The following is a 21,877-nucleotide window of genomic DNA, read 5'->3' as shown; positions in this document are numbered from 1 at the left end:
GGAAACACTGATTATTTCTTCCCAGTCTGTCGTCCCCACGTCACTCATGCTCTCTGTCCATATGTCCTCTCTCATACGCTTTCATTGTCTGAAAGGTCTCAGATTAATTGCAGGAAGATGTTTCTCCCTTTCCATATGTTGCTTGAGGTGGACACACAGGCTGCTTGGGGTGCAAACACCTCGAGGTGCAGGAGCATCATCCCATACAGATATGTATRTACATGTGTGTGCACACTCTCCACTTCCACCACACCGACTCCTCCACTTCACATTGCTGTTTGGAGCAAAATTTGTGGGGGGATTTGAGATGAGTACAGACTTGGTTTCTTTCTCATTCACTACAGGATTTATACCATGTTTCTCACAGKAACTCGGTAACACCCTGAACCAATGACAAAAAGGCAGACCTGAGTCTGAACATGGAACAAAACCCTGATTTCCTCCCAATATTTGAGAGCATGAGCTTGAAAATTAAAATATTTAAATGTACCTTCTGTTTTAAACTGTTGCTTATGGAATATAGCAATTATGAACAATATTTTGTTTAACATTTCAGTAAGGATAGAGTTGCCCTCTCCATCATCACACATGAAAATACATTCACCTTTGTGTAAACAGACATATATGAAGTAGTTGAGATGCAAATTCAGAAGCCTTGGTGTGAAATCGATTTCTCCTGTGATCTACATTTGAAGTGYAGCTCTTACCTTGCATCTATTTGCCATTTTGTGAAGTGCTAAGATGCTAATATWGTGTACATGAGCTCATTTCCATCACACACGAGTATCAACACATACAACTTCCCTCAGCATAGAATGTAAACCTATGAATTTTTAAAATGGTTTAAGCCATAKATATTTAAATATTAATGAAATTAAATTTGACCACTTTGGCTGCTGAAACCTCTAAATCTTCAAAAGGAAGTTTCCTGAAAATACTCTGACATTTGTAGACATCTTTGCCTGTCTGAARTTTTAATAAGGAAGTGCTTGGTAAAAGCATTTTAATTTGAAAAATTTATACAAAAACTCCAAAGTTTATGCTAGTTCTGAATACAACCCCATTTTGAATACTAAAATTAAAGCCATATTTATACATCTAAATTGATGGCCTGTTTTCACAAACACTGATCTGTTTCATCTCAACTCAACCACCTTGTATCAAGACACCTATTTAGATGTACCACGTGTATATCAAATGCTTTCACTTCACCAGCTGTGTTAGAAAAAAAGTGTTAATCTCACCATCTCCATTTTTAACCTTTAAAGAACAGTTAATACTTATGCACTTCACAGAAGCTTTATGGATGAATTAGTGTGTAGAAAACAATTAGCATATATTACATAATTTCATTACTTCTGCTATCACTACTATCTCTGTTCCTACTGATATTTGTGCATGAACTGAATTTGGTTTAGTTTTTGCTTGTAGCATTTGCATGTCTAAAATAACACAAAATCTGGGCATTCTGTCCTTTTTTTTTTGGTTAAGTATCATTTATAGCATAATTTCAGCTTCTGCATTGTTTTGTTGCCACAAAAAGACCAGGGATATAAGAAAAATTTGGGGAAAGYACAATAAAGACTATCCCAAATTATCACCCTGGGGTACAGAGAGACCAAAAGGCACCTTGGAAACATAATTCTAGAGGACATGGGGCAGCAGCCACCCGTTTGCTTCTTGCCCTGAGAGTAACACACTATGTTGTCCAGATCCATAGGCTCAAATGCAAATATCAAGACAAAGTTATCTAATTAGCAGCCTCACAATTGCCTCTGGGTTTTACAAGTTGTTTTTGTCAGGACTGGTTTCCCACAGTAGTCTTCTCTGTTTGAAAGAATATAATGAAAGTGATTAAAATGACTCATTAACATTGTGCCCATTTGAGCAAACAGYCCAAACATTTCTATATTCCCTGGTATCAAGTGCAGTGATCTTCACACAAATGTCCAAAGGTCTTTTAGCTTTTTTCATTCTTCCACAGCTTAACTTTAATTAATGTTTCATGTGTAAATTTGTATACAATTAGTGTACCAATTGACTAGCTTTTGATTTGATTTGGATTTTTTTGGAGGAGGAGAGGGATGATATCCTCATAACAGATCACATATTTAAATGAATAGTACAAATAAATGCCTGCAAGTCTATCTGGCGTCCCTAGCCATGGGACAGCTACTCCTCTTCCCTTAAAGGTGATCTCCACAGATCCCCATTTGATTCCTACAAAGAAAAGGACATATGAAGTGCCATTCAGAGGACTAGTTTGYATTTTGCTGTGAAAACAGAGTAGAAAATGATCCCATTTTTGAACTGAGTGCCTTGCTATCATGTATCTAACATTTATTCTAAATTTTATCTTAAAAGCAGCAAGGTATTTGGCCACCAGCACTCTGCTCAGGAAAGCCAAACAATTGGGAATGTGCTATTAATCTCCAGTCTAAATTTACTTATGGCCAATATTAAAGGTGGTTACTAGGTGCACTGGTTGGAAAACTTGTGAGAAGAAAAACAGRGGTGGATATGTTAAAGCTATATGGTTTTTGGATGAACATTCTCTAGATCTGCATAAATAATTTGACTACGGACACATAAGTCCTACTCTGCAGYTCTAAAAATCTGAGGGTTTAATAGGGAGATGAATGAATGTTTGTACCTCCACAAACCCAATTGCCTTAGCATTTTCAGATGGTGCATCCAACTACTCCAGATAGCATTTCTGGGGTACTGAATTTTTTTCTTTTTTTTTTAATACAATGTATGTATATCTTTATAGAAAACCTTTCTGAAGAACGGCTTCAGTGCTGCCTGGGGCCCAGGAGCTTGGCCCACCAAGAAGTCCTGCTTCTAAAAAGTAAGGGTGGCCTTGATAGCACATCAAATATGAAACAAGATTTTGACTACACAGCTGTACTCAGCCTGTGAACTAGCTTTCATGTTTACCAAGGAGGTCTGTAATTTGTGGACTGAGAGTTATTTACTTCTTTTAAAAATAAACTCAACAGTGAAAGCCCTGTGTGAAGAAAAGATGCCAAAATCAAGGACTGGGGCACACTTGAGTCTCCTGCATAGATAAATGGATGCTGCTGCTGTCTCTTTGTGTTCAGCAGCCCACGTGGCAGTGAGATATTTCTTGATGGTGTTTCAGCTCCTGAGAGTTGAGTGCTGAAGAGGAAGCAGGGCTGAGAWGGGACAGTCAGTGGGCTGGAAACATAGGAGGAGAGCTGCAGGATTCAGAGTAATGATAGGCTGAGAGGAAGACAGCAAAAGAGAAGTTTGCATACTCCTTGTGCCATGAGGCTGGCATTGCACAACAGGCCAAAACAGAAGAGTACCTTGAGCTTTTTTTCAGGAAGCATTGCCAAAGATTAAAAAAGCCAGTTTGTATGCTGTTGCTAGGAATATGTTAGTGAAACAAGTGAGCTGGTCATGCAAACAACTTGTTCGACAGAAAGCAAACCAAGTGGCAAAAGCCATGTAGAGTACAGCTGCTAAGACTGGAAATGAGACACCCAGATTGTTTTGGATTTGCTCTGCTTCCGTTGATACAGCAGATAAACAGTTAATGCCATCAGTGAACAAATGGCAACGATCAAAAACCAACAGGAAAAGGCCACCACTTGCCATAATGTGAGCAAAACTATTGCGCTGAAYGCCCTCCCTGCTGGGAAGTGGCAACACTAGATAAAAGCAAATGGAAAAAAATAAGTATTTTGGAAAAAAACCTCTCCCTGCCCCAAATATATTTCTTCCTGCTGGAAATTTTTTGAAGTCCAGTTATTACTGTTAAGCCAGGTTTGTTCACAAGAAAAACAGAGAATGATGGAGCTGAAGAAAGTCTTACTTCTCAGCCTGTGAAATACTTGTAAGGCCCACTTTAGCATTTTTGGATCCCATGTATAATGAGGCCCATGGAGTCTGCTGCAGGGAGAAAACAGTGGACAGAGACATGTAGGTTCATACTTAGAGTGCTGAAGAAAGGGTTAAAGGTGGTCAGTTCATCACTCATCTGTGTGGTGCCTTGGAAGTTTTCACAACACCAGATGTGTGAAAAAAAAAAGAAGAAAACAAGCCCAGTGAACACCAGTAGACATCCTGGTGCCCTKGAAGCAGTTAAATTAACACCCAGCAGGGACAAATTTGCAGCTTTGGGAACAAGCTTAAAGTTAGTCTGTTTTCATTCCTGGAGTGAATTTGCAAGTGTATGACAGTGAAGTACAGCCTGGGAAGGAGCAGGCGGCTTTGGATTAAGGATGGATAGCCAGAATTTGCTCCCACCCTCCCTCCTCCCACTCTGTTTTGCACTTAGGCTGTGAAGCTCCCAATACTTCTGCTCATCCCTCTGTCTTCTCATGTCTTTTACCAGTTCCAGTAGGAAAAGAAAAAGTCATTCTTCCCCGCCCCCCTCCACACCCCGTTCTAGCTGAAACCAGACAAGACTGGAGTCACCCCAGCAAAACCTGCTTTAGCTGGGATTGCAGTTAACAGTCCTTTGGAGAAATCTAGTTCAGAAATGAATAAAGTTGGAAGCTTTTCTAACCAGAACCAAAGCACTAAATCCTTTAGTCATTCATCACTCAGTTGGAGATGGGCTGTGGCCCGGCTTGCAACCACTGCAAATTATAGAAAAGACTGGAAAAAGAAAAGTCTGTCAGAGTACAACTAACCCATCTTCACAGAATTACAGAAAGCCCTCACAGTCCCTCTCTCTCTTCCAAGTTATGTAACAAATTGGATCCACAAAAATACCATCTTTCCTCATTTTCACACCTTGGTTATTGCAAATATTTTGGCATCAGTGAGTCATGGGGAATTTTTCCCAGGTGAAAATGCACAGCTTCTTATGAAGGCCTGAGAAGACCAATCTCCATCATTCTTCCTTGTGTATATCTTTGGCAAGGTAGGAAGAAACTTCAAACCATGAAACAGCCTTCCCAGAGAGGTGGTTGATGCCCCAAGCCTGCCAGAGGTTTTTGAACCCGATAAAAATTTTGGCCAGCCCTGATTTGGTGTGGCAATTAGATTACACGGTCATTGTAGCTCTCTTCCAACTGAACTCTCCTATTTATTCTATCCTGTTCTCTTCTGTTCTGTTCTATTCTATTTAAGTTGGTTTTGCAATGGCTACACTTGCAGCTGGAGATGGTAGAGGAGCTGTTGGGTCTCCTGAAGGAAGAAAACCAGAGAACAGGTTGTATTAGCTGTTTCCCAGTGGGGCAAATATGCTGCTTATCGTGTCTCCCTGAGAGCTGGAGACTGACAGGATAAATAGCACTGCTTGAAATGTGTGTCCTTTCAGCTGGCAATTTGAAGGGCTCAGGGCTGCATTTCCTGCCCTGTGCTGAAGACTTTCTGCAGACACTTTGGGAACTACAGGACATGAARCCCTTATGCTCCTTCACTTCTGCCTGGCACAGGATACAGAAAAAATTTTCAAGTGTTACTGATCTTCCACTTCCCCTCTGCAAAGACTGTAGGTGTTTGTCCCCTGTGCATCACTATCTCCAATCCTGCCCCATTTTCCCACCCTTTGTCCTCCTCTGTCTGCTTGCATGTAGGCTCACTCTCAGCTTTCTCCTCCTGAGCTCCCAATCCTTCTCACTCATTCCCTCTCTTTCAAGCCAATTTGCATCCTGTATTACTGCCTTCCAGGCTTCTTCCTACCCTCAGACCCTCACTCTCCCTGCACTTCATTCTTTCTCTCCTCTCACATACTCTGTCCATCCCATCCAATTGCCCTACTCTGGATCCAGCCCCATYTGGCTGTTTCTTTCCCTTGCACTAAACTTTCTGCTCCCTGACTTTCCCTGTCCGGGCCTTCCACACTCAGTCTCCTTCTTGCAGCCAGCTGCTCACCTTCCACTYCTTCTCCAGACCCCCCTTAGCTGAGGTTCCCCCACAGCAGCCACCTGAGGCGAGTGTAACATCTTCCTGTTGCCAGCAGAAACAATCCCACCTCTCCTGCCACTTCCCTTGTGGGTATTGGCTTTGCCTGACCCCAYGAGCAGAAGAGAGTCACTAGGACAAACCTACAGGGAGAGAAAAAGGATGGTTCTCTGCTATTTTTGTGAGAACTCACACACATGCCAGAACTGGTGACAGAGGAAGAAGTGGCCACAAGGCTGGGGTGGGGAAGGACTTCTCACCCCTTTCTGAAGCTTCAGTCTTTAGATCAGCTCTTCCACCCTGTGTAACCTCATCTAAGAGAGTCCACAGCCTCTGTCCTCCCCTTCTTTTGACATTGCCACACAATTCAGTATGTGAAAGCAGGTTTCAGTCTGCACACATCTTTGAGGCAGAGCAGCAGAGCTGGGCTCATGGATGCTCAGTGTTTCCTGCAGAGAGGTTACTCCCCACTGTGTGCCTCGCCTGGGCACTCTGAGTGAGCCTTTTTCACTGGTCAACTAGGAAGCTTAGGGGGTTAACATTGAATACAGATATCTGGTGGGAAAGAGAGGGATAAATGTCCTTCATTTTACTCAGTTGCTGTGTTTTGTACTGGTTCAACTCCAGACTCTGTCAGAGGATTTTTCTGCAATGGTAAATGTATCCAACAACTCCAGTGGATTGATTGTAATGGCTTTGAATGACATCTTCCTTTTCTCTTTCCCAAATACTCAAGAACATATAAAATACACAGTAACATTTCCTCCATCTCAAGTCTGGCTGGCTTGCTTGTTTAGTTTATAAATTCTTCAGGGCAAAAACTGTCTCTTACACTGTGTGTGTGCATTASCAGAAACAGGCATGCAGCAAATGAAGCAGGCAGATGGTTCTGGAATAGTTCTGTTGGAGCATCTGGCTGATTTTCTGGAACAGCATTGCATTCAAATGGTAAATTCACCCGTGAAAACTCACATTAAAGGAACATTACTAGGTCTGCTGCTGTCTTAACAACAGTCATCTGTGGCCTGGGGCAGGTCTCCACCATAAAAACACCAGCAGTAAAAGTGGTTGAGTGGAGGAATAAATATTTGCCATTAAAATATTCCTTCATTTTGAACCCCTGGAGAGACAAATTAATGGGACTAAGCACTCTGGAGCACTTTGGGGAATTAAAATAATAGGAAGACTCTAGGGAGAACCGAGGCTTGTAAAAATTTTTTTTTTGTTCCTTGACTTCTTGAGGTATTCATAAATTACCTGAAAACAAGTAAAAACTTACAGGAAAGGGTTTTTCACCATGACAGCTCCAAATGGCTGTGGAATTATATTGTTTTTCCAGGCTGCCTTTCCAAAATCCCTGCAGGAAGTTGACTCAGGGCTTGACTCCGGCCTCATRTGCATGCACAGCAATAGCAGGAATCCTCACTTCAACCAGGTAAGGAGCCCTTGTGGACATCATATCTTTATGAACAAGTTCACAGGTCAAGATAGACTAATGTGCTCCCTGGCAGAGAACCAGACCTGAAACATCCTTAGCCCCTTGTCTTCTGGTCAGAATGACATCTTCACAATTCCTTATCTCAGACTTGTCCTGGTACACTTCCTTTCCAATYAATCTAATGAGCACAAACTCATGTCCTGTCTTTGGTGATGATTTCCCACTTTACCCTACRACCCCACACCTGTGAACTGTAATCTCAGCCACCAGCACTGTGGATCTTCTTAGTTGCCATTTGCTGCTTGCAGCCATCATCATCCTCTCCTATGTACACATCAGGGGCCTTGACTGTCCCTCTGCTTTCCTTCCCTCGCCCATGTCTTCCAGGTGGTGGTGGAGTGTACTGAGAGAGCTGAAGCAGCAAAAAACCTGACTGGACCCTCTGTCTCCAACAGCACTCCTGCCCCCCAGAGCTGAGACAACTGACTGGGTCATGAAGGGTCTCTTGGATCACTGCAGYTCTCAAATCAACATCTCTAGACCTGCAGGTAGGAAGAAGTTCGTATCTATCAAATTCTATCCATAACACCTATGTTATGCTTGGTCTTACAGAAGTGCCGTCCCTTTGAAACAGTGCCATTTTTAATTTGGGTTTGTACAGTTCTTCACAAAATGACATTTTGCCCTCTCAGTGGACTTCCCAGGCACTTTCACAATGTTAATAGATAATGAATGAGACTTCAAGTGTGTTGACATTAGCCAAGAACTCATCCAGGCAAGCTCAGTGATGGTTTTCCTTGGTACTTTCATGGAAGTACCTCCATAAAGCAGTTCAAAAGAGACCTCAGGAACTCCCTCCTCCACCTTTTAAATCCCCAAACCAAGATGAATATTCGACCATGGCTAATAATCTACTATTCTTCCAGTGTGAATGCTTTATGCAAAGAGTTCAAGAAAGCTTATGGAACTTGGAACACCTCTGAGACTTGGAATTACAATATCCTCAGGGACTGACTATCCACAGTGTCATTGTGTATGTATTTTGTTCAGCAAACTGAGCATAAATAAGGCACCGCCAACAAAACTGTCCATGATGACAATACAGGAGCGTATGACATTCTGTCTCTGGTTTCATGYTCATAAGTCAGCTATGACCCTGCAATTGATGGTGGTTATTGGAACATACTMAAGTTTTTATCCAGAATATTTGATTCAGAAGTCCTTGTATGAGGGAATGTGACTAAAATGGAGCTATCAAGAAAAGCTGTCATCCAAATAATATTTTTATAGAGAGTATTGAGAGAAAGGTCACATTGTTATTTTCTTACACTATGGAACAGTTTCTATTATTACAGATTCCAAAAGCCTGGAACTGCTGTTATTTATGATCTAAGTAAAATTCAAATCCTGGTTTGTACCAATTAACAAAAGATACTCTACGTTTTCTCTCTTCATTTCACAAATATTTGCAAAATAATCCCTTCACACTTGAAAACAGAGAGGTTGCCTCACCAAATGTCTTCTTTTCTTCTGTAGTGATAAATGCAGAGGTCTAGGAAAATACACTTTTTATATGAATCATATCAAAGAAGTCACACTTTCTTTAAGAAATTTCAGGGGCTAAATTAGAAATGTAAGTTACCACTCAGCAGTGAATGGTAACAAGAGTTTTTTATATCTGCACTTTCAAAAAAGACAGGTTCTCTTGGTGCTGGTACCTTTTCCTCACATAGCACTCTTAACTATCTGACAGTTTAACATATACTTTTTATTGAATCCATATGGTGCCATGCTTTCAAAAAAAAAAAGGTAGAAGGTCATATCCTGTTTCTTACTATGCTGCTGTAAGTTCAATTACACTCTCCTGAAAATAAATTAAATATCCCTGGGTTTACACTGGAGAAAATGAGAGGAGAATCTGTCTCAGCATCTCTACAGAGCTGCCAGGTTAGTTGAAATACCATCTCCGTCCCTTGGAAATATTTAAGATGGTGAATACGTATTAAGCTCTGGGCATTGGAAGGGCTGGTGTAATGGAATGGTTTGCAAAGGGAGGTCACATCAGCACTTGGAGCTGCCCTGTGATGGCACATCCCTTGGTGCAATGCTGCTCAGGGCCTTTCTCCAGCCAGTTGCTGTGGCCCTGGATCAGGGAGCACCTGGATGGCCTTTGGACACAKGCTGCAAACAGAAAGTCCTCCTGGAGAGAGCATGAGGCAAGAGTCATGGACAGGGAATACATGCTGGGAGCTGGTACTGGAGAAGGGAGTGGTCAGAATTCCTCAGGAGGGAGGAAGAATGGTTGGGCTTAAGAGGAGCCTGTTAAGACCTGGTGAAGAAAATGATCTAAGGCATACTCAAATTAGGGCAAATAAGGGCAAATACCATCACCACGCTTTAAACTGCGACTAATCACAATTCTTGGGTTATTGAAAAAGAAAATRAAGATGCCAAAAAGGAGAAGATGATCCCATCCTCAAAGCAATTCTAAAGGAACAAGGACTAACAATGCCCCAAGTTTTGCACAAACAAACACTCTTATGGGCTGTATCTACATGGATGTTTCCAGAGCCTTAAAAATATGGACTACTGGTTGTTCATGTAAAGTGGGGGGTGAAGCTCTCACGATCCCTKGTGTTATCCTTGCCTCCAAAGCCAAGACTAAATAGGACACATGCCCACACRTAGTAGATGGAGTGGCCTTGCTCTGTTAGGGCTCCTGTTCTCATGAGCTCAGCCTTCTATTCTCCYTTCCCTTGAGCAAATGAAGTTGAATAAAAACAATTGGAGAAAAATTCAGCTTGAAATCTTTGAGTTTAATTTGGCTTTAGGTCAAAACCAGAAGGGGATGAATAATATTTTATTTAGTCGATACAAGCTTTTTCTCTTTTTTTGTTGGTTTGGGTTTTTTTTTTATTTCTTCACAGAAAACTAATGGATTTTATTTAGTAAGTCTTATGGCTGATCAAAACTTTGAAAATGTGTGTGAAATTTCTTAGACTAATTAAAAAAAACATGTATTCAGTTCAAAAATCTTAAATCTTACTTCAGAAGCATCTTTCACTGACTGGACTACATTTCTTGAAAAGGGAAAATTTAGACCTGTACCCAAGCCCAGTCAGAGATTTTCAGCCAAAGTTCTGTAGAAGKATCACAAACCTAATTAAACCTGTGTAGAATTTGGAGCTTCTAATTATTTCCTAAACAAAGACAGCGTTGAATTTCTATGAGCTTTTTCATGACTATGTGTATGTTGCATTCCAACAGACAATAGAAAGGAATCTTTCCCACAACAATGGAGAATAAAGGAGAGAGACAAACAAACCCTTCATTCAGATCAACCTTCCAGGAAACCAAGATGATTTCCATCATTTTTATGACTTTTCCCTAGAGGCAAAAGACATCTAATTAGCAAATTCCCCTGTAAGTTTGTTTCGATTTGACACAAAGAGAATATGACAAGCAGAGAAATTATAAGCCTTACATTTACAGTTTGCCAGTTGGGACTGAAAAAACCAAGTTCAAATGGGTTTTGGAGATCTTAAAGCTTGGGGAGCAAAAATCAAGAGYGTGAGCTAGTTCTGCTAAAAATGTGAAGTTACAGTGTTCCAGTCAGTGATTTCTGATGGYAATGTCACAGCAGTCCTTTATGAATGTGCACTCACATTAGCAGCTACAAAGGATTCCAGCATTCCAGTTGTGAGATGGTCCTATAATGATCTGAGGAGGAGCTGAATGATACCAAGCAGAATCAAATCTTGATTCCTCATGCAGAAATAGYGCATGAGTAAAATAAATAYTAATMATGAAGWTAATWAGTAAATGCTGGTAATYAATCATGCATTACTTGTAATGATGYATAGAAATCCTCAGYRGTGGGAGATGATCCTTCAAGAAAGCAGACTATGCAGCTTAAATGAGGCGATGTTCCCAYTGCTAAAATCAGCAGCAGTCAACCCACAAGGTCACTTTGACCTTTGTTCTCTTTACTGGAAGATAATACCAGTGGTATCTCCTCCCCTATTGATTTAATATTCAGACTTTYGTGGCAAGCAGGCCCTGACCAAGGGGTTGGTGGGCTCTTGCAGCAGTGCAGGGAGGTGCTAAAGAGTCCACAGAATTCATAAATACTGCCAGGTAAACAGTTATGTTCAAACCTTTTAAAAACTATGTAATTTATCGACCAATCGTGTTTCTAAGTATTGTTCCAGCAGCTACAGAATACTCTACTTGAGAGAGGCCTAATTGCTTTTAGGTTACTTCATCAACATTTTGCAACAACTGCTAAGGATCTCTAAAAAAAATCCAGTTATCTCTCTACAGCATAGAAAAAACAGCATCCTTGCTTCAAAAGCCTGTGTCTGTGTCTAAATCTGTGTCTGAAAAGCTTCCAAGCTCCTCAAYTGTGCTGTGGGTCAGGTAGCCACGTCCTGCAGAAACAGCTGTGGAAAGTGGTCAGATGACAAGAAGCTTTGGAAAATTAATTTGCAGAAAGAAGTCTGTGATGATGSGCAAAACCCCTTCCTTGGTGTAATATCTGAAATTTGACACTTAGGACAAGTTTCCTAAGCCAAAGCTCTTGCGGCTGCACAGGTGATGAATCCCGCTACACTCATGGTAAATCTTGCAAGTGCTACTAGGACAGAGGTGCCAAGTCCCATCTTGTTGACTGGCCTCCCTGAGCAGCAGCCCAAGAGGACAGAGCAAGGAGCCACCATTACCCCATGAAGAGTGGCTCTTGTGTTTTTATGCCTTTCCAGAATGTGACCTTGCAATTTTTTTCAGAAAAAAAGTAGTGTTAGTAGAAGTTGTGCCTCTCTTCCCTGTGATGACAGATGGCTGGAAGGTTCATCCTGGCTGAATGAAGGAACTGTTAAAATTCATCTGCCTGCCAGTCTATTACAAGAATGGGGAAATGCACCTAAGAAGAAAGGGCACAGTGGCTCAAGAAGAAGAGGARCAGCTTGCAGAGACCTCCCATAAAACAGCAACACTGCCAACACTCATTYGCCAGAATCTTCCAACAAAGCAATTTCTCACACCTGCCCATAGGTTTCACCTGGTACCTCTTGCTAAGGGACTTTTTGTGGGAGAAAGTCATGGTTAGTTGGTCAGAAAATTTAAAAGAGTTAAAAGGAGAAAGGTGTTCAGTCATACAACTATATTTACTCTTTTTAAAACATCAGACTGTTCAGCCAGTTTGGTGAACAAACTGTGGGTTTGAATAATTTGTTCACAGTGCTACTTCTCTGGGACYCCATGGAAAAACTTAGGTTTTCATTTTTCAGTAGCTTCTCATAGCTGTTTCTACATCTACAGATGGTCTCCACACCTATACTGCAATTCCGTATATTTAAATGTGTTGAGACAAAGTCCTACCTAAWCTACTCAGAGTTGCTTAAACATCCCAAGCTCAAATATGTTTTATTTGTTTTGCATCCAGTCTCCAGACTCTGGGGTACAGTGAGGTTGCACATTCTCACTTTGGCAGGTCTGAAACTTTGGATCTGAGACTTGGGTGCATGGGGTCTTGGCATAGCACAACTAAGCTRCAACATCAGATTTTGTCAGAGCATGGTCTCATGATAACACAGTGGGAGCTGGCCACGTGAATATAATTGTAGACATATCTGTGGCATATATCTCCTTCATATCTARGCATGTTTTTTATCCACACATGAATGGAATATTCCCAGAAGCGTGATGGATGTTTATAAAGCTCACAGATAAATCTTAGTTTTTCTTTGCCAAAGTGATAGCAAATGTGCAAACAATATTTTTGTCATATCAGTCAAAAGATATCTAAAAACAGAATTTCCTAACCCTGCCTCCTGAGAAAAATGATGGCATAAAAATTAACATTGTAAAACACATTGTCTAAGATAACATAGGAATTCATTAAAATTTTGACATTCAAAAGAGCCTAAATTTTTGTAAGATAGAAAACTTAGACAGGAATCCAAAATACGCTTGCATCTGCCTTGCTATCTCACCTTTCTGTCAAGTATCTACATAATATATAGCAGTGACATATTCATTCCATTTCATGAAGAGAAAAGTGTTAGCAATATATGTTTCTTGAAGTTCATCTAAATGTGCATCCATGATACACCTGAATAGGTGCCATCATCAGCTYTGCAGAAGTGCATGCCGAGAGGGTCATTAACTTCCACCAGGACATCTCCTGCAGGAATGAGGCCAGGMTGGAAAAGCCTTTTAACTTTAAACTTTAACTGGACCAGAATGATTCTGTAACAAAGAAGGAGGAATTTGTCTTACCTGTCTATGCTGCTGAGAGACTGGATACTGCAAACCTGAGATTTGCTGGCTTTGCTGCATTTTCTGAAGCATCATTTTTTGCTGCATTGCTAGGGTTACATTAGGCGGCCTCTGAAGAGACTGGTTTGGGAGAGGCTGAGCAGTTTGTGGCTGTGGCTGTTGCTGCTGCTGTTGCTGTGGCTGCTGCACGGGAGCTGAACCCTGTGCCTGCTGGGCATAGTGCAGAAGGGCAGGCTTGTTTTGGGAACCCAAAACTGAAGGCATCTGCTGGTTTGTTTGCTCTGAGTTAAAGTGAAACAAAGGCTTTGTGTTGCCATGATGCTGTTCTAGAGGTGGCTGAGCGCTGTTGATAAAGTTTCTGTTGAGGTCCTGAGGCTTCTGTTGCATGATTATGTCCATGGGATTGCTCTGGGGAGTGGTTGGTTTATAAACATAGTTGTTCATCCCTTTTGACTGGTTTCCATTCACTGGCACCCCAAGCATTGCTGAGCTTTGTGGGCTGAACTGCTGCTGGCGAAAAGAAGGACTGGGGATTTTCTCTTGCACAAAGGGTCCAGGGGAAGGTCCTGATGGAGACAGAGTGGACCAGTTGGCTGTCTGGTTCTGCTGCTGCTGCTGCTGCTGCTGCTGAATCAAGGCATGCTGCTGCCGGTTGGCTGCGATCTGTTTGAGCTGCTGCGCGTGAGACACGTCCGGCCAGTTAGGCAATGGCCGAGTGGATGCAGAGGAAACCTGTGACACTTGTGTTTGAGGCACCGAGGGGATGGGTGAGGAGGTGGACATGGCAGTGGTAGCCATGGTGAAGGCTGGACCTGTAGAAGAAGGCCTCATCTGTGGGGAGCCCACAGGAGCCTGATTCATGCCAGGTGCATACTCACTTTTTATCACCATTTTATCCATCTGCAGAGATCTCACAGGGCCCCTCTGGTTCTGCTGTCCAAGGTCAATGTTGAATGGCTCGTCTTGTTTTATCGTGGCATTTATCATATTCTCTAGCTCAACATCACTCATTGGTGGCACTGATATATTGGTCAGTTCATTAAAAAGTTCCTGAAGCTCAAGATCCATCATTTGGTCCCATGAGTCTTCCCCATATCTGTTAGGGAACATGTTCTCATGGGACGCCTGGCTCTCTAAGTGTTTGCTGCAGGACATTGTTTCTCCTGGTTCTTTCTTTACCTCTTTTAAAGTCATATTAAACATGTCATTCCCACTAACATGGGTATTGTTTGCTAGGCTGCTGGCCTTCCTTTGTGATCCTTGCCCCACYGTCATAGTTCCTGACATTGACTGGCTTTGGCAATTGTTAACATGTTGTCCACCTTGTCCCACTGAGATATTGTCACCCACTCTTATCCTCTTAATGTCAAGGAAAGAGCTCTCTGTAACACCATTGGCCCTCTTGTTGTTGACGGGCGACAGATTTACCACCAACTTTCTCTTCAAGGAGCCTTGGAGCTGTAAGAAGCAGAGACAAAAAAAAATCATTAGATGATACTGAAGAAATAATTTAATTGCTAGAAAAGCAACAGGCAAGTAAGCATTGCCTGTTGTTCAGAAAGCTCCTCTGGGCATTTTTTAGTCAATGAAGCTGAGCAGAACTGTAGGRAAATATGCTTTTAGTGGTGAATCTCCTTGCTACCACTGCCCCTGCCATCAGCCTTTTTCAAGCACTGCTGCCTCCTGTTGATCACAGATCCCCTTCCCCTCATGGGTGTGATGAGGGGGAGAGTTAGCCAGAGCTGTAGCCAGTAAAGCCTCTCTGCTCCAGATCTGCTCCAACGTAGCTGTGCCAGACAGATCGAAAATACTTTTAGACAGCACAGACAAATGCAGTCACGAAATCTGCCCTTGTGTCTACCTGGTGCTGCAGGTTTTTATTCTCCAGATTTTGGTATATAATCCCAAAGAACATTTTCGACACTTGTACAGTCTAAAAGTCCTTGAACACATTATAATGGCACACACAAGATCAAGGCATCCTAAGCTCATGTAGGTTTATACTGGCCAAAGATGTGTATAATTAAAAATTTTAGATGTTAACTTGTTGAAAACTGAGAATAAATCCACTGGAGCCATGTCAGGTTATGTCAGCCAAGGGTCTGGCCCATGATGTACTGCCAGATTATTTCCCAAAGATGTATATTAATACATCATGCCCTAGCTGTTTATGTCCTGAAACATCTCATAAAACACAGTCTATGCRACACTGCTGTGAGAGCTGTAACTGCTGTAATTTCCTTTTCCTTGAACATTTACAGCGATACTTCAATTTGCTCGCCAGCCCTGAGGGCCTGCCCAAGGAAGAGGTTCATGGGTCTGTCTGCCAGATCTACACTCATCTGCTGTGGCTGCACACACAAATTCCCACCCCGTGCACAGAAAACAGAGATGTCCATCCCATGAGCTGAAAAGCTGGACTTGGTATGTATGCCCTCACGTAAGATGCAGATGCCTTCAAGAAGAACACTGCTTCAAGAAGAACATTGCTTTGAACACTGTTCATAAAAGAACAGATCACTTTAAAACAAGGGCAGCTGTCCTGTATTTAGCCCTGTCCATTTGATCATAGAGGTCTTTTTCACCCTTAATGATTCCATGACCAAAGGGGCATGCAGCAAGGAGAGGACACAGGCACATGCAGCCCTCGCTGAGCCAGCACACACTGTCCCTGTTTCAGCCATGAGCAATGCCAAGGRAACAAGGCTCATCTTTTGCCTTTCTGCACCTGGGCAGAAGTGCAATGGTCCTGGAGGCATTGGGACAATGCCATCTGAGAAATACCTGCATGTACCAGTGAGAAAATAGTGCCTGTGCAAACTGTGATACCTTGGGAGGCTGCGAAGGGCAGAGAGAACTGAGAACTCTAATTTTCCTGTTAAGTGAGGGAGGATGATTTATGAGCACTTCCAGTCACATTATTTTCATCGTGCTGTTTCATGTACAGAAGTCCATGGGCACATAATACTCTGTTGTGGCCTCTAAGCTTCAGGCTTACCTATAGGTAAAAGCTCTTCCCAGATAACTCCAGGTGTGAAAAATGTTATTCTGGTGTAAATACCAATGAATTGCTTAAAAAGAGCTCAACTGAGAAAYACATATTTCCTCCAAACCCACCTATTCTTCCATTGCATCAGCTGGTCACTGAGTTTAGCCCTTAAAAATAAAGTTTGTAATTTCTCTTTCTGACACTGAAAATCCCATCTCATATCTCAAGTTAAGTTTCCAGCATAGCTTTTAAATCACAGATTCATGTTTTCATGAGGACAGACATGTTGATACCTAGTTGTACAAGACCACAGACTGTATGCTTGAAAGAGAACTAATTGTCATTAGATGTCCCTTGCAGGGAGAGGTTTGGGTGGTCACTGCAAAGAGCACAGACTGTCTTAGGTTAGCATGTTCCTTCTGACACATGAGTCACTGTACTTTCCTTTGGAACAAAAAAAAAGGTAAGTTGCACTTCCTTTTACCATCATCTTTTGCTGTCAGTGTTTATTAGAAACCATTCTCGTACACCCAAATTCATCTTCCTAGGAAATGGGGAAGTCCCCAGGTCATCAGAATACATGACTTGGCAGCACATTTTGCTTTCCGATGTMTTGCTGACAGAAAGGCTGAACAGATAAGAAAGAATATATCCCCTGTGTACGTATATGTTTTACATGGTTAAAACCATGTTTTACATGGTTTCTGAGTTAATTTGAGTTTGCTTGACATTTTGAAGCAGAGAGAGCTGTTTGAAAAACTCCCTATTTTCAGGGCACCTGCACCAAGCTTTCTAACACATATAAAAATGCATTGTGCTGTGTGTAGTATCTGCTTTTCTCCTGCATTTGAAGCAGCTTCTAGCAGATAGCCGTGTGAGCAGACAGGGGTGAGCTGGGAAGTGGTTTGCCACACACAAGTCAGCAGCAGAGCCAGGCAGAGCATCACGATCTCCAGACACATCCCTTAACCAATKCTCCCTCCCTTAACATGGGCTGGAGGACTCCTGGTTTCATGAAATCTGCTCAAGTGCCCACCAAAAAGGGCACTGGGCATTTCTAAAGAAGTAAAAACTGCTAACTTATCACATCTCCCCAAAGTCTKGCAAACATAGCCTTTGGAATGCTGAAACATTGTCAGCCAATAGATGTCCACACCTTAAAGCAGAAATGAGAGCAAGTGAGGCTCCAAAGGTGCAGGGAATTCAGGGGACTTCACTGAGGCTGCTATGAAGGTCCTGATTTCAGATGTCCCATGAGTTCAGGGTATGGAGGGGGAGAGCATGGGAAAGATGTGAGCTGCCCACAGGAATGAGCCCCATCCACCTCTTTGCACTGACMTGTTACCAATTATATGTTGAGGGGGCTGCAGGGGACCGGTCTGTTTGTTCAGGAAGGTGAGCAGTGTCCATCACAAGCCTCTCTGTCTCACTGCTTCATCTGAACCTGCCTTTCGGGGGGCACTGCTACCCCAGCATTATACCTCTTTTGTTTTCAGGAGGGAAAGGACCAGGGTTCCATCACTCAAATCCTTGCAGTTTTCTAGTAATCACATTTTTCAATTACTGACTGAAAGTCAGTACTCAAGCTCTTTTTCCTCAAGCAAAGCCAAGACTCTTCAGAAGGAAAAAAAAAAAAAAAGAACTTTCCAGATTTCAGGCTCCATCTCTTTCAATTCACAAGCTTGGATTTTTTTGGGTCAGTAAACATAAAGCAAAGGTTCCTGTAACACACACACAGACACATTCCTCAGATCAAACAGGCTTTCGGTTATACATCTCATCTTGAATGTGTAATACTGAAAAGCCCTGTGATGGGAAACGAGTGACATGACAGTAAGTGGGAGAGGAGGAAGCCCTCCATGCCCAGCTCCATCCCACAGGCAGGTGACAACACTGGATGAACCATCACAGAGCACAGGCATTTCCTGGCAGCCTGTGTTAATGTGAGACCTTTTGCTGAGCAGGCTCTGTGAGTCAGTGTGAGTTCATGCACTTAGAGCAAGGTAGTGCTGGGTGATTGATCTGCTGAAGTTAAAACTGCATGGCCTGAGCCTCTGGAGATCATGTCTGTGAGACAGCCCAGCGCTGCTCTTGGACAAAATGCTTGGGGACAGWGGAGGGCAAAACTCTAGAGATTACTTGGTCTAAATGACCCAGTGCAATACTGCATCCTGTGCAGAAGGACATATATAATATTTATAAGTTTGATATTTAAAACTTATTCTGAGTCTTAAAGGCATTTAAGAGAGGCAGCTTTTTCTCCACTGCTCTCTGACATGAGGCCAAATCAGGAAGAGRTCCATGGAGCTAATAATTAGGGCTCATCAAATCCTGGTATCAAAAAAWTTCTCTTTTAGAAAGGTTTTTTCTTCACCTTTCTTTTTGTTGAATTCTTTTCTGGCTCTTTTTTTTTGTTGTCGTTGTTTTTCAGAAAATTGAAAAAAAATTTGGTGCAAAAGCAGAGTTTGTCAATGAGAAATTTTAGAGATTGCTTTCTCCAAAATATTTGTACCTAAAAATATCTTTATCACATCAATAATGRATTTCTGACATTACTCATGTGTATTCACCTTGGATTCCTTTCCACAGGGAAAGATACGGCCAAGAAAAGAATTGTCTGTGTCAGCATGAAAAAATACCATCTATCAGGTTTCACTTTCAATGAAAGTCCTTTTTTTTTGTGCATTTCATACAGCTTCTGCAGTTGGACTTCCTTTAGAAACTGCTCTTTATTTCATTTAACACTGTGTAGGAAGTGCTTGACAGAACTCCCAGGCTAAACATCCAGCACCTTTGAGTTTCTCAGCTCTCAGGACCAGTAAAACACCAGCTGTCCCTCTGACTTGCTCAAGTCACTCTGCAGTGCCTGCAGATCAAGGCCTTGTACAAGATGTTTGCAACGTGTCTGACATTTTGAAATGTTTATAGCTGGACACTTAAGACTGGGCCAAAACACCAAAATGCCCCAAGGAAACTACAGCGAAAATACCACAGTGTGATAGTCTTAAGTCCCCACTAAGCCTTTTAGCTGAAGACATAAAAGGAAGATTCCTCCCATCTTTGTTCTCCGACTCTCACAATTTCCTACAAAGGATTGCAGCTTTCTTACATTGTCTGGTGGAACAACAGGTATGCAGCTCCCAAGGTGCTTCTGATTGAAACCCCAAACTGTGAAGCAGGCAGTGTGGCAGTGTTACCGKTTCCTTCTGGTGATAGAAAAAGCAACTTTGGATGCTGTGCTTTTAATGTAGAAGCAGCAAACAAATTCACTTTAAGCGGTCCATTTTGGACTACCTAGACTTTCTTACAACATGTGTTGACTGTATCTATGGCCACCCTGTAAACAAAATCCTTCATGTAACTGGGAAGGCAAAAGGGTAAAGGAATTACAGGAAAAATATGAAAAATATTCAAACAATGAAAAGTGGGGGAAAAAAATCATTCCAAAGGAGGAAAACATGCTGACTGCTACTTCTTATTTATGCTGTGAGAGCAGCTTTTCATTGCAGGTCCAGATCCAGCAAGCCACCCTTGAGGCTTAGAGCCTAATTCTGAATGACAGCAACTCTCAGTTTCAAGATAGAGGTTTGCAGCATTTGCTGCTAGCAGTATCACCTCCTGTGGCGTTTGGAGCTGTGCCAACCTGGGGARCACCTTTCCAGGCAGGGACTGGGGCTCACCAGTGCAGAGCCTCCCTGTTGTAGGTGTCTCCCCAGCGTGCAGGAGGACCAGATGCCTCTCTCCTTCTTTTCTTACCCCTTTAGCCAGACAGGATGGTTGTGGTGACTCACATCGTGGCCAGCTTCAAAGTCACAGAGGCCCCTGGGGCTGACAAAAGGAMAAGGAGGGGCCATTGCCTTGAGATGCCACTTCTGGGGCCATCTCCCCAGATTGTGGCCTAATGCCACAATCACACATTCACCCTCGAGGTTCATTTCTGACTGCAGACTCAATTTTGAGGGCTCTCATCACCACTGTTTCTACCCATCTGCTGAAATCTGTGGGCTCTGGCAGTTTCCCGTCTTTCCCACACCCAGGAGTGTCAGGTTCACGCTGATGTCTCTCCTGAAGATCTCAACAGTGTGATCCTCTTCTGAGAACCTCTACCCAACCCTTCTGCTCTGCACTTTCTCTGCACTGTGCGAGTATATTCATCTTTAATTTTTTGTCTCCAACCACAGCATGTACCTGACATGGCTGAGGATGCAAGCGTGAGTACTGTCTTCAGAGAGATTTTAGTACTCTGAGCTCACCAAATCCAATCTGCTGGATGACACTGATCTGGGAAGCAACATTAATTTTTCATGAACTGAGTGACAGAGTGGAGGCCCTGGGCATAGTGCACAATGGCGAGCAGTTGGAGAGCTGGCATGTCCTCACAGCACCGTGGCTAGGACAACGTAGTTCCTCCAAGGGGGCAAAGATGCAGTTGCTTGCTCCAGTCAGATTTGCAGAGGTTCAACTCCAGGTATCCTCTGCCTCCCACTCTGTGTTCAAAGGAAGGAGACCAACAAGGAGGAGGAGGCACAGGTGCCTTCAGCCCCACACTGTCAGTGAGCACGGCAACTTGAGACAGCACACCTTCATTCTGCCTCACTCCCCTTGTGTTTAGCTAACCAGTTCCACAGACCACTTGGATGACCAACAGCAGGGCTTATTGCCATGAGAATTTTGCTCTACTCATCTCAAACCTCCCCACTACCCATCACTGTCCTAATCTGGATGTCCCTACAGGCGTTTTGCAGTGGTGTCCTGACTCTGATGCTTAGATGTAAGCAMCACGGCAATAATAAAGCTGATTGAGAGGCAACAGAGCTTTCCCTCCCTGTTTACTGTAATGTTTAGTGCCACTAAAACTGAATTTATGGTAACAAATAAGGATGTTTCTTGGCTGACAAGTATCCACTTAATTTTCATTAGCTGGGACAAGGATGGAATAGCAATCAGTGTGTTAGAAATCCCACAATTTACCTTTGCTTATGGAAAAATTATGTATCTTGCCAACTGAACATACCAACCTAAAAATGCATTCATATTATTCACAATGCACTGCCTAGAAACATAATGTCAGGGCTTTGGTCCAGGTTGCTGAAGCACAATAATTATATTTTTTATGCAGATTTTACATCTGATGGATTATAAAATAGCATGTCTAGTCACAGTCTTCTAGAAGAACAGGAACACAGAAAAACAATAGCATTTTAACTAGGTCAAGATTACTAATCAGAGTGTAGCAGTCATTACTGTGTGCAAAACAAATAGGCATGAAAGATCTGTATTTCTTATCT

The 21,877-nt window shown here is 42.5% G+C and overlaps 1 protein-coding gene across 1 annotated transcript in view; it reads right to left on the bottom strand.

The window, feature by feature from the left end:
• MAML2 (mastermind like transcriptional coactivator 2) overlaps nucleotides 1-15,515 on the bottom strand; it is a 66,227-nt gene extending 50,712 nt beyond the window's left edge. Inside the window, exons 1-2 of the mRNA XM_057373996.1 lie at nucleotides 15,462-15,515; nucleotides 13,601-15,058 (exon numbers count right to left, since the gene is read on the bottom strand). Coding sequence (XP_057229979.1) covers nucleotides 13,601-15,058; nucleotides 15,462-15,515 — 1,512 coding nt within the window. The remainder of the gene's footprint in view (nucleotides 1-13,600; nucleotides 15,059-15,461) is intronic.
• Between the last annotated feature and the right edge of the window lie 6,362 nt (nucleotides 15,516-21,877).

This window comes from Malurus melanocephalus, unplaced genomic scaffold (genome assembly GCF_030028575.1).
Source record: "Malurus melanocephalus ecotype Western Australia unplaced genomic scaffold, MMel_1.1 scaffold_213, whole genome shotgun sequence".
Classification (NCBI taxonomy): Eukaryota; Metazoa; Chordata; class Aves; order Passeriformes; family Maluridae; genus Malurus; species Malurus melanocephalus.
This window is presented reverse-complemented; position numbering and strand designations above follow the sequence as displayed.